The 15,951-nt window shown below is 46.5% G+C and overlaps 1 protein-coding gene across 2 annotated transcripts in view; it reads right to left on the bottom strand.

The window, feature by feature from the left end:
- TMEM233 (transmembrane protein 233) overlaps positions 1-5,749 on the bottom strand; it is a 37,496-nt gene extending 31,747 nt beyond the window's left edge. For both annotated transcript variants that reach the window (XM_086681813.1, XM_025933660.2), the window contains exon 1: positions 5,423-5,749. In XM_086681813.1, coding sequence (XP_086537939.1) covers positions 5,423-5,611 — 189 coding nt within the window. In that variant the 5' untranslated portion in view covers positions 5,612-5,749. The remainder of the gene's footprint in view (positions 1-5,422) is intronic.
- Between the last annotated feature and the right edge of the window lie 10,202 nt (positions 5,750-15,951).

Here is a 15,951-nt window from a genome sequence, read left to right as displayed (position 1 = left end):
GGGGCTAGAGCCTTCCTTGTTCGTGGTGTCTTAACTGTAACCTCAGATGTCTAGAGCCATTGTGTTTAATCTCACCAGAGAGCAAATCTCCCATCTTTTGTCAGGGTTGTTGAGGAAGTAGGTGCCTACTGCATGGGCTGATAGATGACCTCTGGTAATAATGACTTCTTAAACACTCGCAAAGATTCCTCCTCTCTTTGGCCCTACTTTTAATTCCTACCTTCAGAAGTGATATCTTCAATGGGTGCCTCCAATTTCTGAGTCTTTCTAGAGTTTTTTTAGGGTACGCTGACTTTATTCTTGTTGGCTTCTTCTTCTGCAGGATTCAGATTTCAGTGTTATCTATTCTGTAAAGTCAGTCAGTGTTGAGCTAGCCATTTTCCATGTTCCAAGATTTTGTCACCTCTTTCATTTCTTCGCCTGTTCTCCTAATTTGTCCTTGGGTGTTTGTGCCCTTTTAAATTCACTTACTTTCATTTTAAGTGGTTTTGGAAGGGAGTGGAGGAGAGCAAGCATGTTTAATATTCCGTGCTTAACCAAAAGTCTTCCTTGTTTATTTGTATGCATTCCAGTTTAGCATTAATATTTACTTTTAGGCTGCAACAGTTATTTATTCCAGTGACATATTTTCTTGTCATTGCTTTTGTTCTTACTGAATTTTCTAGTCTCAATAAAAAGAGAAAAACTGCCACTGAAAAAGCAATGGCTGTGTCCCTAACACACCGTCATCTCCGTCATCATCATCATCATCATCATCATCATCATCATCATCGATACTTATTGAATGCTAGCTGTGTCCTAGGCATTGGGATGAAAACATTTAACTTTTATCATCCAGTCTTCACAGCAGTACTTGGGTAAGTACTATCACAATGGCCATTTTCCAGGGTTGGAAAACCAAGCCTCAGAAGGACTGAGTCTGTGGCATGAGATCACAAAAGTAGCAAATGGCAGAAAAGGATTTGAACCTCAGTGGTTGGTATCTAGACAAGTTCTCTAAGTGTGAGGGACCAGTTCTGTTGAAAGAAGGCTTATACACCACCCAGTCAAATGTCATTGGCTGTTTCATATTCACTCTTAAGAGTGACCAGATTGGTTCAGCTGTGCAAATGACTGTATCACGTACTCATCAAGTATGGAGGCTCAGCATGGATTCAACTCCAGTCTCTTGAGCCAGGTAGCAAATTCCAGCCACACAAACAACAGATGGTGAACTCAACCTGAAATTGCCAACACTCCTGCAATTTGCCTGGAACCTTTCTTCTACATCTAAGAGCACAGAAATCTTGCTGATCTTATTTACTGCTTGACAGAGGTAAAGGAGTATATCGACATCTGGAATCGAGAATGGCACATAATAGATGCTCAAGAAATATTTGTTGCACAGACAGACATTCTTTCTCCAGAGTCAGAAGCCGTATGGAAGTTATGGAGCTCCTTTTGGATGGAATAAACAAAGATACCCAGGGATGGATGGGAGCGTGGGGAATGAGGCTTGAAAGCCAGCCTGAAGCTCCGTTTTCCAAGCCATATGGCCTGATGCAGGGCTCCATCTGTATGCAGAAGGGGTGCCATTTTCAAATTCCTACGAATGTGCAATTTGGGCTAGAAGTGGCTCAGGCCAGGGAGAAGTTCTTGAGACATCTGTCCCTGAAATTGAGTACAGGTTAAGTGCACTTTCAATGCAGGCAGAAGCAAAGATGTCTATGTCTCTGCCCCTGGCAATGCTTGGCTCATCAAAGTTTGGATACAACAAGCCATGTTGTACCAATTCTCACCTGTAGGGCACTGACTGCCTCACAACTCCCAGGACTTCCCTACCTCCACATGGGGGTGGTGGAAAGATCACAGATGCCCACACACAGCTTGAAGAATGTTCTTCCAAATGTATATTTTTCAAAGTAGTTTTATTATCCCTCAACATCTCCAACTGTGTAATTTATAGAAGGCTTCTCAGGCTTGGTTTAATAAAGAATCTCGATTGTTTCGAGATTTGCCCGTTCTTCCTACAGTTCTGGGAACTAGTTATTTTGAGCCTTATCAATATTTTCCATACATTCACGTTCATGTGACTTTGTATTATCTTTACCGTGTTTCTTGATTGGGGTGTTGTTGATATTTGGGGTAGGTCAGTTCTTCATTGGGTGACAGACTCCAGCATTGCAGGATGCGACTACTCTTAGCTCTTTCCAACAAATGCTGGTAGTGCCCCCACATCACTGCGACACCACAGTTTTTGAGTGCCTCCATGGGGAATGGCATCACTCCCAGCAGCGGTGTGCCTGACTTTACCACAAATTATGGATAAGTCAGACTTGGAAATAGCCAGATGGAAGCCCACAAGACACCCTCGGGAAACATACAGCTGGCCAAGTGGGTCAGCCACCTCCTTCCTGCACACCTTTCCTCTTCCTCTTTATTCTTTGGACTTTGGAGTCTTTATCATGAAATGTGTCGAGCCCAGATCCACATGGTTTCAATGGGAAAGCACCTCAGAGGGAGTGCGATGGGGAGGGTGTGGGAAGCTCTTTTTTAGAATTTGGGTTTCATTTATTTGATGTTCTGTTTGGCTTCGTATGTGACATATGTTGTTTCCAGGCTCCAGATCTATCCATCTGTCTGAAAATTATTGCATGTACCTAGCACAATGCTGGGAGCTCGACATGCTTTATCTTGTTCCATGCTTATAACGCTTTTGCTCCAGTTAAAACGCTTTTCAAATTTCCATTTTCTTTCTTTTTTTTTTTTTTTTTATAAATTGTTTTAAATGTTTATTCTTGAGAGAGAGACATACACACACACAGAGTGCAAGCAGGAGAGGGGCAGAGAGAAGGAGATATGGAATCCGAAGCAGGCCCCAGGCTCTGAGCTGTCAGCACAGAGCCTGATGCAGGGCTCCAACTCACAAACCGTGAGATCATGACCTGAGTGGAAGTCAGATGCTTCACCGACTGACCCATCCAAGTGCCCCTCAAATTCCCATTTTCTAGATGAAGAAACCAAGGCTTTGAGAAGGTATGAAACTTGCCCATGGTCAACATTCCCAACTCCAGTGTCTGGTTTCTGGCATTGGAGTGGTGTCTTGCTATAAAACTACTGGAAAAGTCTTGAGAGAGGGAATGGGGAGGAGGGGGTCAAAAAAAGAGGTTTCCATTCAAAGCATGTACCAATCTTATCCCCAGGACACACCAAGCGGCATCATTAGTATCCAACCTGTCACTACCAGCTGGAGTGTTAGCTCATATCCGATCAATGAAGGAAAAAGCCTTTGCAGGCAGTTTTATAATTGGCACTGGGAAAGGGGTGAACTGTCTGCTGATTCATTAATAAATCAGGATAGAGTGTGGGCACCGATTCCAGCCAGAGTGTCTGCTGCTGCTTGGGGAATTTGGCTGCAGCATCCTCCCCAGTTCGCTGCAGAAAACCCAAGACCGGATATCTCTCTGGTGAGGAAGGAAGGGAGGAAACTGGCTGGCTGGTTCTAAGGAACCTGATACCACGGTTTTCCTGGCTCCAGTGGGGAAAAAGGCAGCAGGAGTTGAGCAGACATCATGATCCATTAACACCATTCATTCATTCATTCATTCCCTCACACATGCATTCATTTCATGTATTTATGGAGCATCCATCACCTGCCAGATTCTCTTCTAGGTGCTGAGGATACAGCAGGGAACAACACTGGCAAATACCCCTACCCTCATAGGGCTTATACTCTAAGGAAGGGACACAAACAGTAAGCACAGTAATAAGTAAAACAATGTATCAGATGGAAGAGAAGTGCTTTGGGCAGAAAACAGCAGGGAAAGGGGAGTAGAGCTTGTGGGGATTTTGATTTTCAACACTGACATCTGAGTAAACATCTAGTATTAACGTCATGCTGGACACTTGTTCCAAGCGTTTTATAATCATCTCATTAATACGGCAACGTCAAGAAATTATGGCTATGATTATTCCCATCTGACAGACAAAAAGAGGCGGAAGGTAAGAGAGGTGCAGCGATTTCCGGAGATCGTACAGCTTAGTCTGTGGTCGGAACTCGTGTTTGAAACCAGGCAGTCAGAGTTTCAGCGGCGGCCCGCTTGCATGCTGGTGCAGACAGCGGACAAACGGGGTTTGGGACAGAGCAGGCTGAGCGTGCAGATGAAATCTTTGTGTGTGCCCACCAGGCGAGTGCGGGCGGACTTGCGTGGGGGACGGGGGCGGATCTTCAGCTCGATCTTCCTGAGCTGAATCCCACTCTCGGTCTGTGGTTGCGGAGTTGGGTCGCCCCAGCTGCAGGCGAGGTGGACCCGCGGGAGAGGGAGCTCGCTGCAAGGGTTGTCCCGGGACAGTGCCGGTCGGAACCTCACCCCGCCGCCACCCCCGGGCCAGCTGCTCCAGTCAATAAGGCGAGGGCCTCGAGGACGCTCGCCGCCCTCCTGGTGGGTTTCTCCCGGGAGTTCCCACCGGGGCTGGAGGGGGCCGCGGAGCCCAGCTCTGGGAGGGCAGACTGGAACACCAGCAGCGTCTGGGAGACAGAGGCGCGCGGTTCGGGAGGCGGGCGCGCACAGGGCGCGAGGAGTACCCCAGTGCATTCCCGGGAGCGCCCCGGGACAGAGCGGTGGAGGGGTGCCAGGGAGCCGTTGGGGGACGCCAAGAGAGGCGGAGATAGGGTAGGCGCGCCGCAGAAAGAGTAAAAGAGAGGCGAGGGCGCGTGTCGGAGGGGGCGCTCAAGAAAGGCCTGGAGAGAGTGCAGGCCGCTGGAGAGAGAGGGCCGGGATGGTGGGTGGTGGGTGGTGGTGGAGAGTGCCAAGGAGAGGGAGCTGGCGTAGGAAGAAGCGAGAAGGAACCGTTGCCTGGAGAGGGGTGCCTAAGAAAGCACGGGACCAGGGTCAAGGAGAGGGCGTCGGAAATCGCTTGGGGATCCCCAGAAAGACTGTGTGCTAAAAGAGTGCCACGCGCTGGAGAGGGGGAGCCCCGGGCGCGGCACGGAGCGGGCAGTAGAACCGGGGCGCTCAGAGAGTGGGGCGTGCTGTTGCCCGCACGGGTGGCGCACTTGGAGGTTCCAGAAAAGCAGGTTGAGAAGAGCCGCACCGTGCCCAGGGATGTCAGAGGAGACAGGGAAAGAAGCCGCAGAGTCCACGGAAGAACTCCCCGTGTTGGAAAGAGTGCACCCACCATGGGCGCTGGAAGGACGTGGAGAGCCGGCCTGGGAGAGGCTGGGTCAGGGCTCTGAGCGCCCCAGGGAGCGCAGAGGAGGCGCTAGTGGTTGGTGGCGGAGTTCTGAGAGCCTGAGGAAAAGGAGGGGGCGCAGAGGACGGAAAACCCCGGGTGCGCCGGGCAGTGCGTAAGGGAGCGGTGGAGAGCGCGCTGGGTCCCCAGTACTGGCGCAACGCTGCCCAGGTCTCCCCTCCCTGATTGCTCCAGGTCCTAACTCACTCACCATGATGGAGAAGACGAAAGCCACGATGTTGATGGGGTACGCGGGGCAAAAACACGAGACGATGGCGAGCCACAGGTAGTTCTTGGGCCTGGGCAAGTCCTCCTCGGTCTTGTCATCCTCGGTGTTGGCCTCGGGACTGCTGTCCAAAGCCCTCTTGAAGTCCGCGCTGGGGTCGTTGTACTGAGACATGGGCGAGGCCGGCGGCACAGGGAGGGCGGAGGAGCGCACGGTCGGCGTGGTCTGGGACTCTGGCCGCCCGCTCTGGCGAGGCTCTGAAAAGCCAGCGGCGCGGGGCTCGAGGGAGACGTGACCTCACTTCTCCGGCGTCCTCCGCCTGGGCTGAGGGACCTGAGCCAAGAACCTCGGCACAAGAGGGAGGGAGGGAGCAAGGGGGTGAGGAGAGGTGGCGGGGAGGAGAGGGAGCCCGCCCGCCTGAGTAACAGGGGAAAGGCACTTCTTGCAGACACACCCAGAGACCATCAGACGCACAGACTCACTCCGAGTCCAAAATGGCAGGAGGCACAGGGAAGGGGAGAGCAAAGGCCCTTTAAGGTGCAAACTGGCCCGCCTTCGGTCTGAAGAGGACCAGGTATCTTTTCGAGCTGCTGTATTTGAATACACTAAGTGTAACGGAGGGTAATGCAACCTTATCCATGTGGCCACAGAGTTCCTACTTCCCCTTGACTAACAATTTGCTTTTCCTGACCCAATCCCTTCTGGTACTCAGACCCTGAACACTGAGCCCCAGTAATTTCTCTTCCCCAACAGGTGGTCTGGGAGCAAGGTACTAAACTTCGGGCCCAACCTTCCAGGCACTGCAGAGGGGGCCTCTGGAGACTGCAGCAGGTAGCATGGAAGAGAAGTGCCGGTTGCCCTGGACTTTTTCCCAATTGTGCAAACAAGGAATCCTCTCCTCTCCATTTCTCCACCTATGGAGCCCCTGGAGGGAGAAGCAGGTGGATCTCGTTGGTGTAGACAGTTCAAGTGGATAACTGGGATGGGGAGAAGAGAGACGGGTCCACTTTCGGAACCCAGATGAGTACAGCAATTGCATCACTAAGCAATTCATGGGAAGGGCTATGACCAGAACTGAGGCTCCAAATCCAGACAGAGGTGGGAAATTGTCACATTTGAGCTGAATCACCTCGGGGAAGTCCTTTCACCTCACTGGGTTCCAACTCCTTCATCTGAAAAAAGTGGGTAATAGGGACCCTCAAAGGGACTTTGTGAACACTGTTAAGTTGCATTTCAAACCAGGTGAATCTAAGTGCTCAATACATGTTAGTTATTATTAGGAAACTATTTCTGCAAAATATAGTCCTTCTGCAATATCTCAGACCCAACGTCCATTGGTGAAAATATTTCACCAAAAATCCAGATATTCTGAGCTGGCCGGTCACAGAGAAATGCCAAGTAATTTTATTATGTGTGGTTTCAAAAATAGTTGCTCACATCATAATACATCAAAAGTATTAATCATCTGCTTGGCTTTCTCGGAACATGAACTGATTATCTGGGATGCTTCCACTTCTCATGGGGCCATACTGATTTCATTATCTGCCTTCCTCACTGGACTACAGACTCACTGAGAGAGGGGACCATCTTGTTCATCTTTGTATCACCACTGGCACAGTGCCTGGAACTGAGTATGTGCTTTACATAGCTTGCTGGGTGAACACATAAAAGATGAAATAGTGCCTTCTCCACCATGCCTTCTCCCCCAGTTTGGTTGGTTAATCAAGTGGGAATAAACCAAAACATTGGATCAACCAAGTTCTCAACCAAGTCTTTGCTTTGACTGTTCCCTCTACCTGGAATGCTGTTCCCTTAAACGGCCACATGGGTGGTCCTTATTTCTCAGCTGTCAACTCAAAGTCACTTCCTCAGAGATAGATCTTCTTTTTAGATTTATTTAGTGTAGGTCCTCACAGTAAATATTACCCTACGTTTTACCAGCTTTTTTATGACATGTATCATTATTGTACTTTGTTTATGTGTTTACCATCGGTTCTTTCTCCACCCTGTATGCTTTGTAACCTGTTCAGAGATCTGTCTCCAGCACTTAGAACTTTCCTGGCACATGGTGAGAATGCAAGGAATACTGCTTGAATAGATGAGAATTACCCGTGAGTATAGCAAAAACGATTTCCAGATTTTTTAAAAAAAATTTTAATTATTTTTTGATTTCTGGATCTTCACCAAGACCTACTTGAATTAGAATTTCCCTGGGTGATGCCCCAGAAATCTGTATTTTTAGAACATTCATCAGCGATTCTGACACAACTGAACATTTTCTTGCATGTCACCACTGTCCCTCGTTCTCAGGACGAAGTCTTGGATCTTCAGTTTGGAGATCCCCTCTGGAACTTCGAACTCAGTATGTCAAAGGGAACACGTCTAACCTCCTAAGAACCTGCGTCTCAAGGCTTGGTCCTTAGCCAAGTCCTGGCCACTTGTGCAACCATCTGTCCTACCAATTCTCTCCTCTCACTATACTTCAGTTAATGAAGGTATTTTTGCTCTATTCTCAAATACGCCTAGCCTTTGCCCACCTCAAGGACTCACATCTGCTGCTCCTTCTTCCTCGAATGCTTCCCCTTCTCTCCACCTCGTGGGCCCCTCTCATCTTTCAGGACCCATCACCGCCTGTGTTACCTCCTGAGAGAGTCCTTCCCTGACCATCTAAATATGGCCCTCTTATTTCCCACCCCATTACCCTGTTCATTGCCTTCGTCACAGTTATCACCACCGGAAACTGTCCTCTTCGTTTATTTGTTTACTGTTCACGGTCTGTCTTCCCCATGAAAAGATAAACTCACAAGAGCAGAGATTCCCCAACCCCCCGCGCCCTGCCCCCCCCCCCACCCCGGTTCACTGCGGTATCCCCCGTGCCTGGAATAGTTCTTGGCCCTTAGTAGGTGCTCTGTAGATACTCATTGGATCAGTAAACTTGTGCATTTAGTCGTCCAGTTTGGGAACTCTTCTCTTTCCTTCAGTCTCTACATGAGTCTCTACCAAACCCTACTGATTCTGTCGCAAACACACTCTTCCCTTGGTTCTCTCTTCTCTTTCCCCAAGGCCAGTGTTACAATTGCAGCTCTTATCAACAGTGCAAAGGCTCAGTGGATTCTCTCTGAGCCATGTTTGTGGTCTGAGGCTGGTGAATTTAGTTGGTGTGACTAAGCCCAATGTTTGGGTACCCAGTGGAATTTTGCTGATTCAAGGTCATGGACTGTATTGTTTGCTCCAACCCACTTGTGCCACCCAGGGAAATACAAAAGAAGGAGTTGTTGACTCAGCATGGCCCATCTCCTCTGCCAGGGAAACACCTGTTCAACACTGGTCCGACACTCCAGAATCACCAAACATTTACTGAGTACCTACTGTCTGCCTTTGATGCATTCCCTAGATGCATCATCTCATTTGATTCCTACAGCACCATTGGTGAGGTACAGATGAGGGAACTATGACAAGCTGGGTAAAGGGACTTGTGTAAGGTCTTACAGCTAAGTGGAGGTGCCAGAATTTGAACGAGGTCTAAGCTACTTGTTCAGCTAACAGGTCCAGGCAAGAGAGTTAAATGGACATCTCTGAAGTTTGCTGAAGTTATTATATTCCACTCAGGAGAGATGGTTTAATAGCTGTTGACTTATCTGAAATGTAGCAGTGAAATTGCAATCACTTGAAATATTTACAGTTAAATGGAAAAGAAAGTGCCCACACCAGAAAGTGTAATGTATATGGTGCGGATTCTTGAGGGATGCATTAGACCACTCAGTAGGGGTTTCCAACTCTAATTTCCTGAGCTTCACTAATTTTCTCTTGAGAGGTCAGTTTATTACTCTTGGATGAAGCCTACTGCCTGATTGCTTAATAGTGTGACAATACCTTCCCTGTTTTAAAATGAGAGGGAATAGCCTGACTGGGAGAGAGAGAAGACTTAATTGGAGCTTTCTGGAAGCTGATGTAGCAACTTACACTTTTGAAATTTGAAATAAGTTTATTTCCAAATGTAAAAGTAATGTGTATTCATTCTGGAAAAGTTCGAAAATGAATGAAAGCATAAAGAAGAAGAGAGCTCAACCTATAGCCTACCATCCAATAGTAACCACCCCCTAAAATAAGAGAATATTTCCTTTTTGTTCCCTTTCTACATGTGTATATTTTTCTCCAATAAAGTGGGATTGTAGGGGCACCCAGGTGGCTTAGCTGGTTAAGTGTCAGACTTCCGCTCAGGTCATGATCTCGCAGTTCAAGAGTTAAAGCCCCGCGTCGGGCTCTGTGCTGACAGCTCAGAGCCTGGAGCCTGCTTCAGATTCTGTCTCTCTCTCTCTCTCTCTCTCTCTCTCTCTCTCTCTGCCCCCTCCCCCCACTCACGCTGTTTCTGTCTCTCAAAAAGTAAATAAATGTTAAAAAACTTTTTTAAGTGGGATTATATACAGTTTTGTTTCCTGCTTTTCTCAATCAATGTTATATCACCTTTACCATTCTTTACAGATACATTTATGATCTGCATAATTTCCCATTGATTTGATGGATTGTGACTTATGTAACCATTCCTCGATCATTAGGTATTTAGGTTATTTTTGGTGGGTTTTTATTGTTAAACAAAATATGAAAAATGCTGTGACTTTGTACTCAATTATTAGCATTTGTGATCGTTTCTTTGTAACTCGTGATTTTACAGGGGAGAGATCTGTCTTTGGAAGGGCAGGAAAAAAAAACCCTTCAGATTGGCTGGTTGAGAAATTGTAGCATGAGATATGTACCAAAGGTAAAATTAAAATGTAGGCCAAGGGAACAGTCACAGATTCAATGGACTACAGAAATGAAGTGATTCGAACAAGATGAAATGAGGTGAATTCAAAGAATAGCTTCTCAATGCCAAATGGACCCCCAGATCTATGATATTTAATAGGGTGATTTTAAATCTATGCCTTTTGGTTTTAGGTATGTCTAGGATTCCAAAATAGAAGGAAGGAGGGAAAGAGTGAGAGATAGGGGTAGGGGAAGAGAGAGAGAGAAACGGAGAGAGGGAGAGGAGAGGGAGAGAGAGAGGGAGGAGACGGAGAGAGGAGGGAAGGGGAGAGAGGAGGAGAGAGAGAGAGGAAAGGGAGAGAGGAGATGGAGAGAGAGGGAGAGGAGAGGGAGAGAGGGAGGGAGGGGATGGAGAGAGGAGGGAAGGGGAGAGAGGAGGAGAGAGAGAGAGGAAAGGGAGAGAGGAGATGGAGAGAGAGGGAGAGGAGAGGGAGAGAGAAGGAGGAGAGAGAGGTTCTGCTGATCTGTGAAAATGGAAGAGTTAAGGCTCCAGATCTTTAGGAATGGTAAGAAGTTGAATGCATCTGCTTCCAAATTTTGCATTAGTCTCAAGTACCAGCCTCTGACAGTCATAAAGTAACTGCTATGGTCTCAGGGGTTTGCTGCAGAAGAACAGTGTCTTTTTGGCTAATATTATTAGAAAACCATTTACCGGGGCGCCTGGGTGGCGCAGTCGGTTAAGCGTCCGACTTCAGCCAGGTCACGATCTCGCGGTCCGTGAGTTCGAGCCCCGCGTCAGGCTCTGGGCTGATGGCTCAGAGCCTGTTTCCGATTCTGTGTCTCCCTCTCTCTCTCTGCCCCTCCCCTGTTCATGCTCTGTCTCTCTCTGTCCCAAAAATAAAAATAAACGTTGAAAAAAAAAATTTTATAAAAAAAAAAAAAAAAAAAGAAAACCATTTACCTTTCCAGTGTCCAATAATTTTGATCTTCTCACAAGGATCACAAGTGGTGGTGGTTGAGGGGGAGCAAGGCTGGAGAGAGAAAGTATGAGGGGGAAACAGATTCTGTACTGTTAATTTTTTAAACCATGCCTTATTATGAAACCACTTCCGGGTAGAGGGGCACAAAACACAAATTCTCTGACTTAAAACGCAGTCCTTTTCCCATTCATCTGTCCTCCACTCTACCAGAGAACATGCCATTTTTTATATACCAGTATACCATTATATATATCCATACATGCATATATAATATAATATAATATAATATAATATAATATAATATAATATAATATATATACACATGTAGAATTATATAGATAATATATAATATCCAATAATATTATATAATATATATGCACATGTATAATATATATTGATAATGCATAATAATTGATAATATATAATAATGCTAATGCTGTGTTGTGGACTATCCTGTACAACTCCTGGATGAACCAAATAATTAGCAAATGTTATAGCAATAGTCCTAGAAATCAGAAAGAAGTCACCCACACCCCAATATCCTAGCTATTGATATTTCCCATGCAATTTCTCATGCCTTGTGTATATCCAGGTACATTCCCACACACTTGCAGTGAAGGTGTACACACAATTTTGTATCTTGATTTTTTTGTATCTTAATGCCCTATGTTAAATCCTTCCCACGTTGTGATCCTCTGTTGAATCGTCTTTGATGACTTTAATTAAATTTTATGATAACTGTTTTTCTCTCGTTAATTTTGGAGCTCTGTCAACTTTGGTATTAATAAGGAAAAGGGGATTTTTTTTTTTTTAACAAAGATGCTTCCAAGCCCTTCCTTCCTCCTCTCACTGCCCTACCCTGGAAAGTAGGATGAAATGGAGACATTCCAAGCAGCTGCCTGCGCTGGAGGTGTGGGAGAGGTCTTCTAAAGCAGAATCATTTCCAAAGAATGTGGATTGCAAACCATTTACAGTTTGAAAGGTTGAACATCGATGCGTGGAATTGGAACCTGCAGTAATGGGAGGGGGAGTTCCTGGGGGTGATAGATGAGCAGGCTTGGTCTGGAGAGGGTATTACGAAGACTGAAGTGGAATAGACAAGAATTACACTTACACGTGGACTGGAGAGGAGAGCTATGTTTGGAGGGTATCATTTGGTGCACCTGAGTTAAGGAGACCAGATGTCTTGTCAGCTGTGTCACACTGTATTAGTTAAGTCTTCCCGTGCCTTCAGAAAGATTTATTTGAGAAGCTACCGTGTGTCAGGCACCGTTTTGGGTGCTAGGGATATGGTGGCAAGCAATAAAGCCACGGTCCCTACTCTTATTGAAAAACAGGTAAGGTGCTTACAATTTGTGCTGAAGGAAATAAAACTGGGTAATGTGATAGTGACTTGTAGTAGGGGACACTTAGATGGGGTGGCTGTAGAAGGGATGCCACATAAATCCTGTTGAGCCCTGGAGACACTCTCCTCCTTTCTCCACCCCATCTTCTTTTTTTATTTTTATCTTTTTAATGTTCATTTATCTTTAAGAGAGAGAGAGGGAGAGAGCGTGAGAGAGAAGCAGAGAAAGAGGGAGACACAGAATCCGAAGCAGGCTCCAGGCTCTGCGCTGTCAGCACAGAGCCCGGTGCAGGGCTCGAACGCATGAACTGCGAGATCATGACCTGAGCCGAGGTCGGCGGCCGACTGAGCCCCCCAGAGGCCCACTCCACTCCATCTTCTGACCCAGCGGTCTGCCTTGAATGTTCTACATCCAGGCCCAACACCATATGGCGCACTGCCTGTTTCTGTAAATAATGTTTTATTGGAACATAGCCACACCTGTTCATTTATGTATTGTCTGTGGCTTTTCTCATGATATGATGTCAGAGTTGAGTCATTTTGACAGAGACTGTATGGCCCAGAAAGCTGAAAATGTTTACTGTCTGGCCCTCCGCAGAAAATGTTTGCCAACCCTTTTCAGCTGCAACAAGCTTCTTTGTTCTCTGGCCTCAGATGGGTTTGACCAACACGGAATCCTGGCAGGAGTATAGAAGGAGGGAGGAGAGTGATGTCGGGATATTTTCTTCCTTGGTTCTCTCCTTGCTGAGTTGCCTTGAGCTGGTGAATCACTGGGTTGAAGGTCATGGCTCCTCCAGGGAAGCCTCTCTAAGGAACTCTCATTTGGGGTTCCAGAGAGCCCCATTACCCTCTTTCCTTCAGGACCAGGAGTGACACTGGCCCCTCTGTTGCTTCTGGGGTAACGTACTATCCATTGTGGCTCCCCACACCTTGATAAGTAGTCCTAATGTTCTAATGGGAATATGCCAATTGAGTCTTGCTGGGTCCATGACTGACATAGAAGGTCTCCTTGGGGAGGTGACATTTGAGTGGAGATCTCATGGCTAAAGAGAAGCCAGACATTTGAAGAACTGAGGGAAGAACATTCCAAGCAATGAGAAGAGCATGTGGAAAGGCTTTGAGGTGGAAAAGAACTCAGGATGCTTAAGAAACCGAAAGAAGGCCAGTGAAGATAGGAGATGGGGTAGGAGAAATAGGCAGGGCCAGATGATGCAGGACTTTTCCAGCACAGGTAAGGAGTCTGGGTTTTATTCTAGGAATAATAGGAAGCCTTAGAAGCATTTTAAACCAGATTTTGATGTGAGCCGATTAATGTCCTTTTGTGCTAATCAGTTGGCATTAAGTGAGTTGCCAGATATAGAATGTGACTAAAATTGGCTTTGGGAAATTTATTGGAAGGAGGATTTATTTCATGAGCTCCAAGAAGAGTTAGACAATGTGACCTTGGGACAGGCAGGACTCAGGGCAGATGGGGACTTTACCATAGGAGTTAGGGTCTTCTCGTCTGGCTCCCGACCCACCTATGTCCGTGGATCAAATTCCAAACTCTTGTGAGAGAGAATCTGGCATAACTCAGGTCTAGTGTCCCTTGGGCTCCAGGTAATGGGCTGCGTAGAAGTCATCTGTTCCTTGATTCTTTTGCAAATCTTGTGCCAGATGTATGCCTTGTACTGTCCTAGGTGCTGGGGGTGGTTAAAATGATGAGCTAAACACACCTGTCCATGCCCTCGTGGAACCTGTATTTCAAAGGAAGAGAACCCTTCCTTTTAGAAAAAAAAATGTAAATAGGAAATGCCCCTTGTGGGCAGGGCCTTTATCTGGTCACAGTTCTGTGACCAGAGAACAAACAGAGCCTGGCACAAAAGAGGTGTTTAATAAATATTGGTAGATTGACAACAGATAATAACAAGGGACTCACTTAGGAGCGTCAAGGAAGGCCTCACTGAGAAGTTGACATTTAAGTTGAGGTGAATAGCATGAGAAGGAGAAGCCATGTGAGGAGCAGGGAATAAGCCCACTAGGCAGAAGGAATAGCATGAGCAGAGGCTCTGAAGTGAGAGAGTATTTACACACACACACACACACACACACACACACACACACACACACAGGCTAACACACACACATCTTAAAGGAAGGGGGAATTGGTGTGAACTTGGACATCCCCCTTCCAAAGGGATGTAATTCAACAGACATGTAAAGAAATGGCTGTGGCAGTCTCTACTTCAGGGTCTCAAGTGGACTAACTGTAAAGTGCTTGAGTTGCCTTGCGAATGACCAGATCTCAGCAACTCTTAAAATGGAGCCATTCGTGACTGATTTTTAAGTGCTTCAGAGTTTGAAGAATGCAGAACTTTATCCCTTCCCACACTCATTCTTGTGGTTTCTGAAATACTTTGAAGCAAAAGCATCTAAACTTGGGGTCACATGAGTTCTAGGAACCTCTTTGGACTGGATCTCTGCTACCTTGTGACCTCCGTGGAGATCATGCTTTTTCGTCGTTTCTGGCTGTTTTTGCTCTTTGGTTCTCTGAAGCCTCTCTTTCCTTCCCTGTTGTCTTTTTTCCTCTGAGCTCCTGTATCATATGCCATGCCACTGGTTGGAATGATGATGGACACTTTCCCCACAGCACCAACTCCCCCCCACTGCCCCCAAGGTTGTGCACCCATCACCTGCTCTTCTACAGAGAAGGCCCAAATCACTTTACCTCCTAACTTCTTTTTGTCATTTGTACGTTGCCCAGGTTTATAACATTTAGATTTCTTCTCTATAATACAGAAAAATTAATTCTTTTGGGTTTTGTCCAAAGGTTAAATTGAAACCATAAACTGATAGTTTCAAAGTGTTACATAAACGTCACTTACCAAAGAATGAATTTGTGTGATTGGACTTACTGGACTTAGGTGTCATTACGGTTGTGTCCTTTATTTTTTTTTTTTATTTATTTTTTTTATTTTTTTTTCAATGTTTATTTATTTTTGGGACAGAGAGAGACAGAGCATGAACGCGGGAGGGGCAGAGAGAGAGGGAGACACAGAATCGGAAACAGGTTCCAGGCTCTGAGCCATCAGCCCAGAGCCCGACGCGGGGCTCGAACTCACGGACCGCGAGATCGTGACCTGGCTGAAGTCGGACGCTTAACCGACTGCGCCACCCAGGCGCCCCAACGGTTGTGTCCTTTAAAGGAGATACAATTAGGGCACCTGGGTGACTCACTTGGTTAAGCGTCCGGCTCTTGGTTTCGGCTCAGGTCATGATCTGATGGTTTGTGAGTTCCAGCCCCACATCGGCCTCTGTGCTGGCAGCGTGGAGCCTGCTTGGGATTCTTTCTCCCCTTCTCTGTCTGCCTCTCTGCTTCTCTCTCTCTCTTTCTCTCTCAGAATATATAAATAAAATTTTTAAAAAGTTAAAAAAAAATAAAACAAAGGAGATACAATTAATAAAAC

This window comes from Puma concolor, chromosome D3 (genome assembly GCF_028749965.1).
Source record: "Puma concolor isolate L17-30 chromosome D3, mPumCon1.1.hap2, whole genome shotgun sequence".
NCBI lineage: Eukaryota > Metazoa > Chordata > Mammalia > Carnivora > Felidae > Puma > Puma concolor.
The sequence above is the reverse complement of the archived record's forward strand: the minus strand, read 5'-3'. Positions and strand labels throughout refer to the sequence as shown.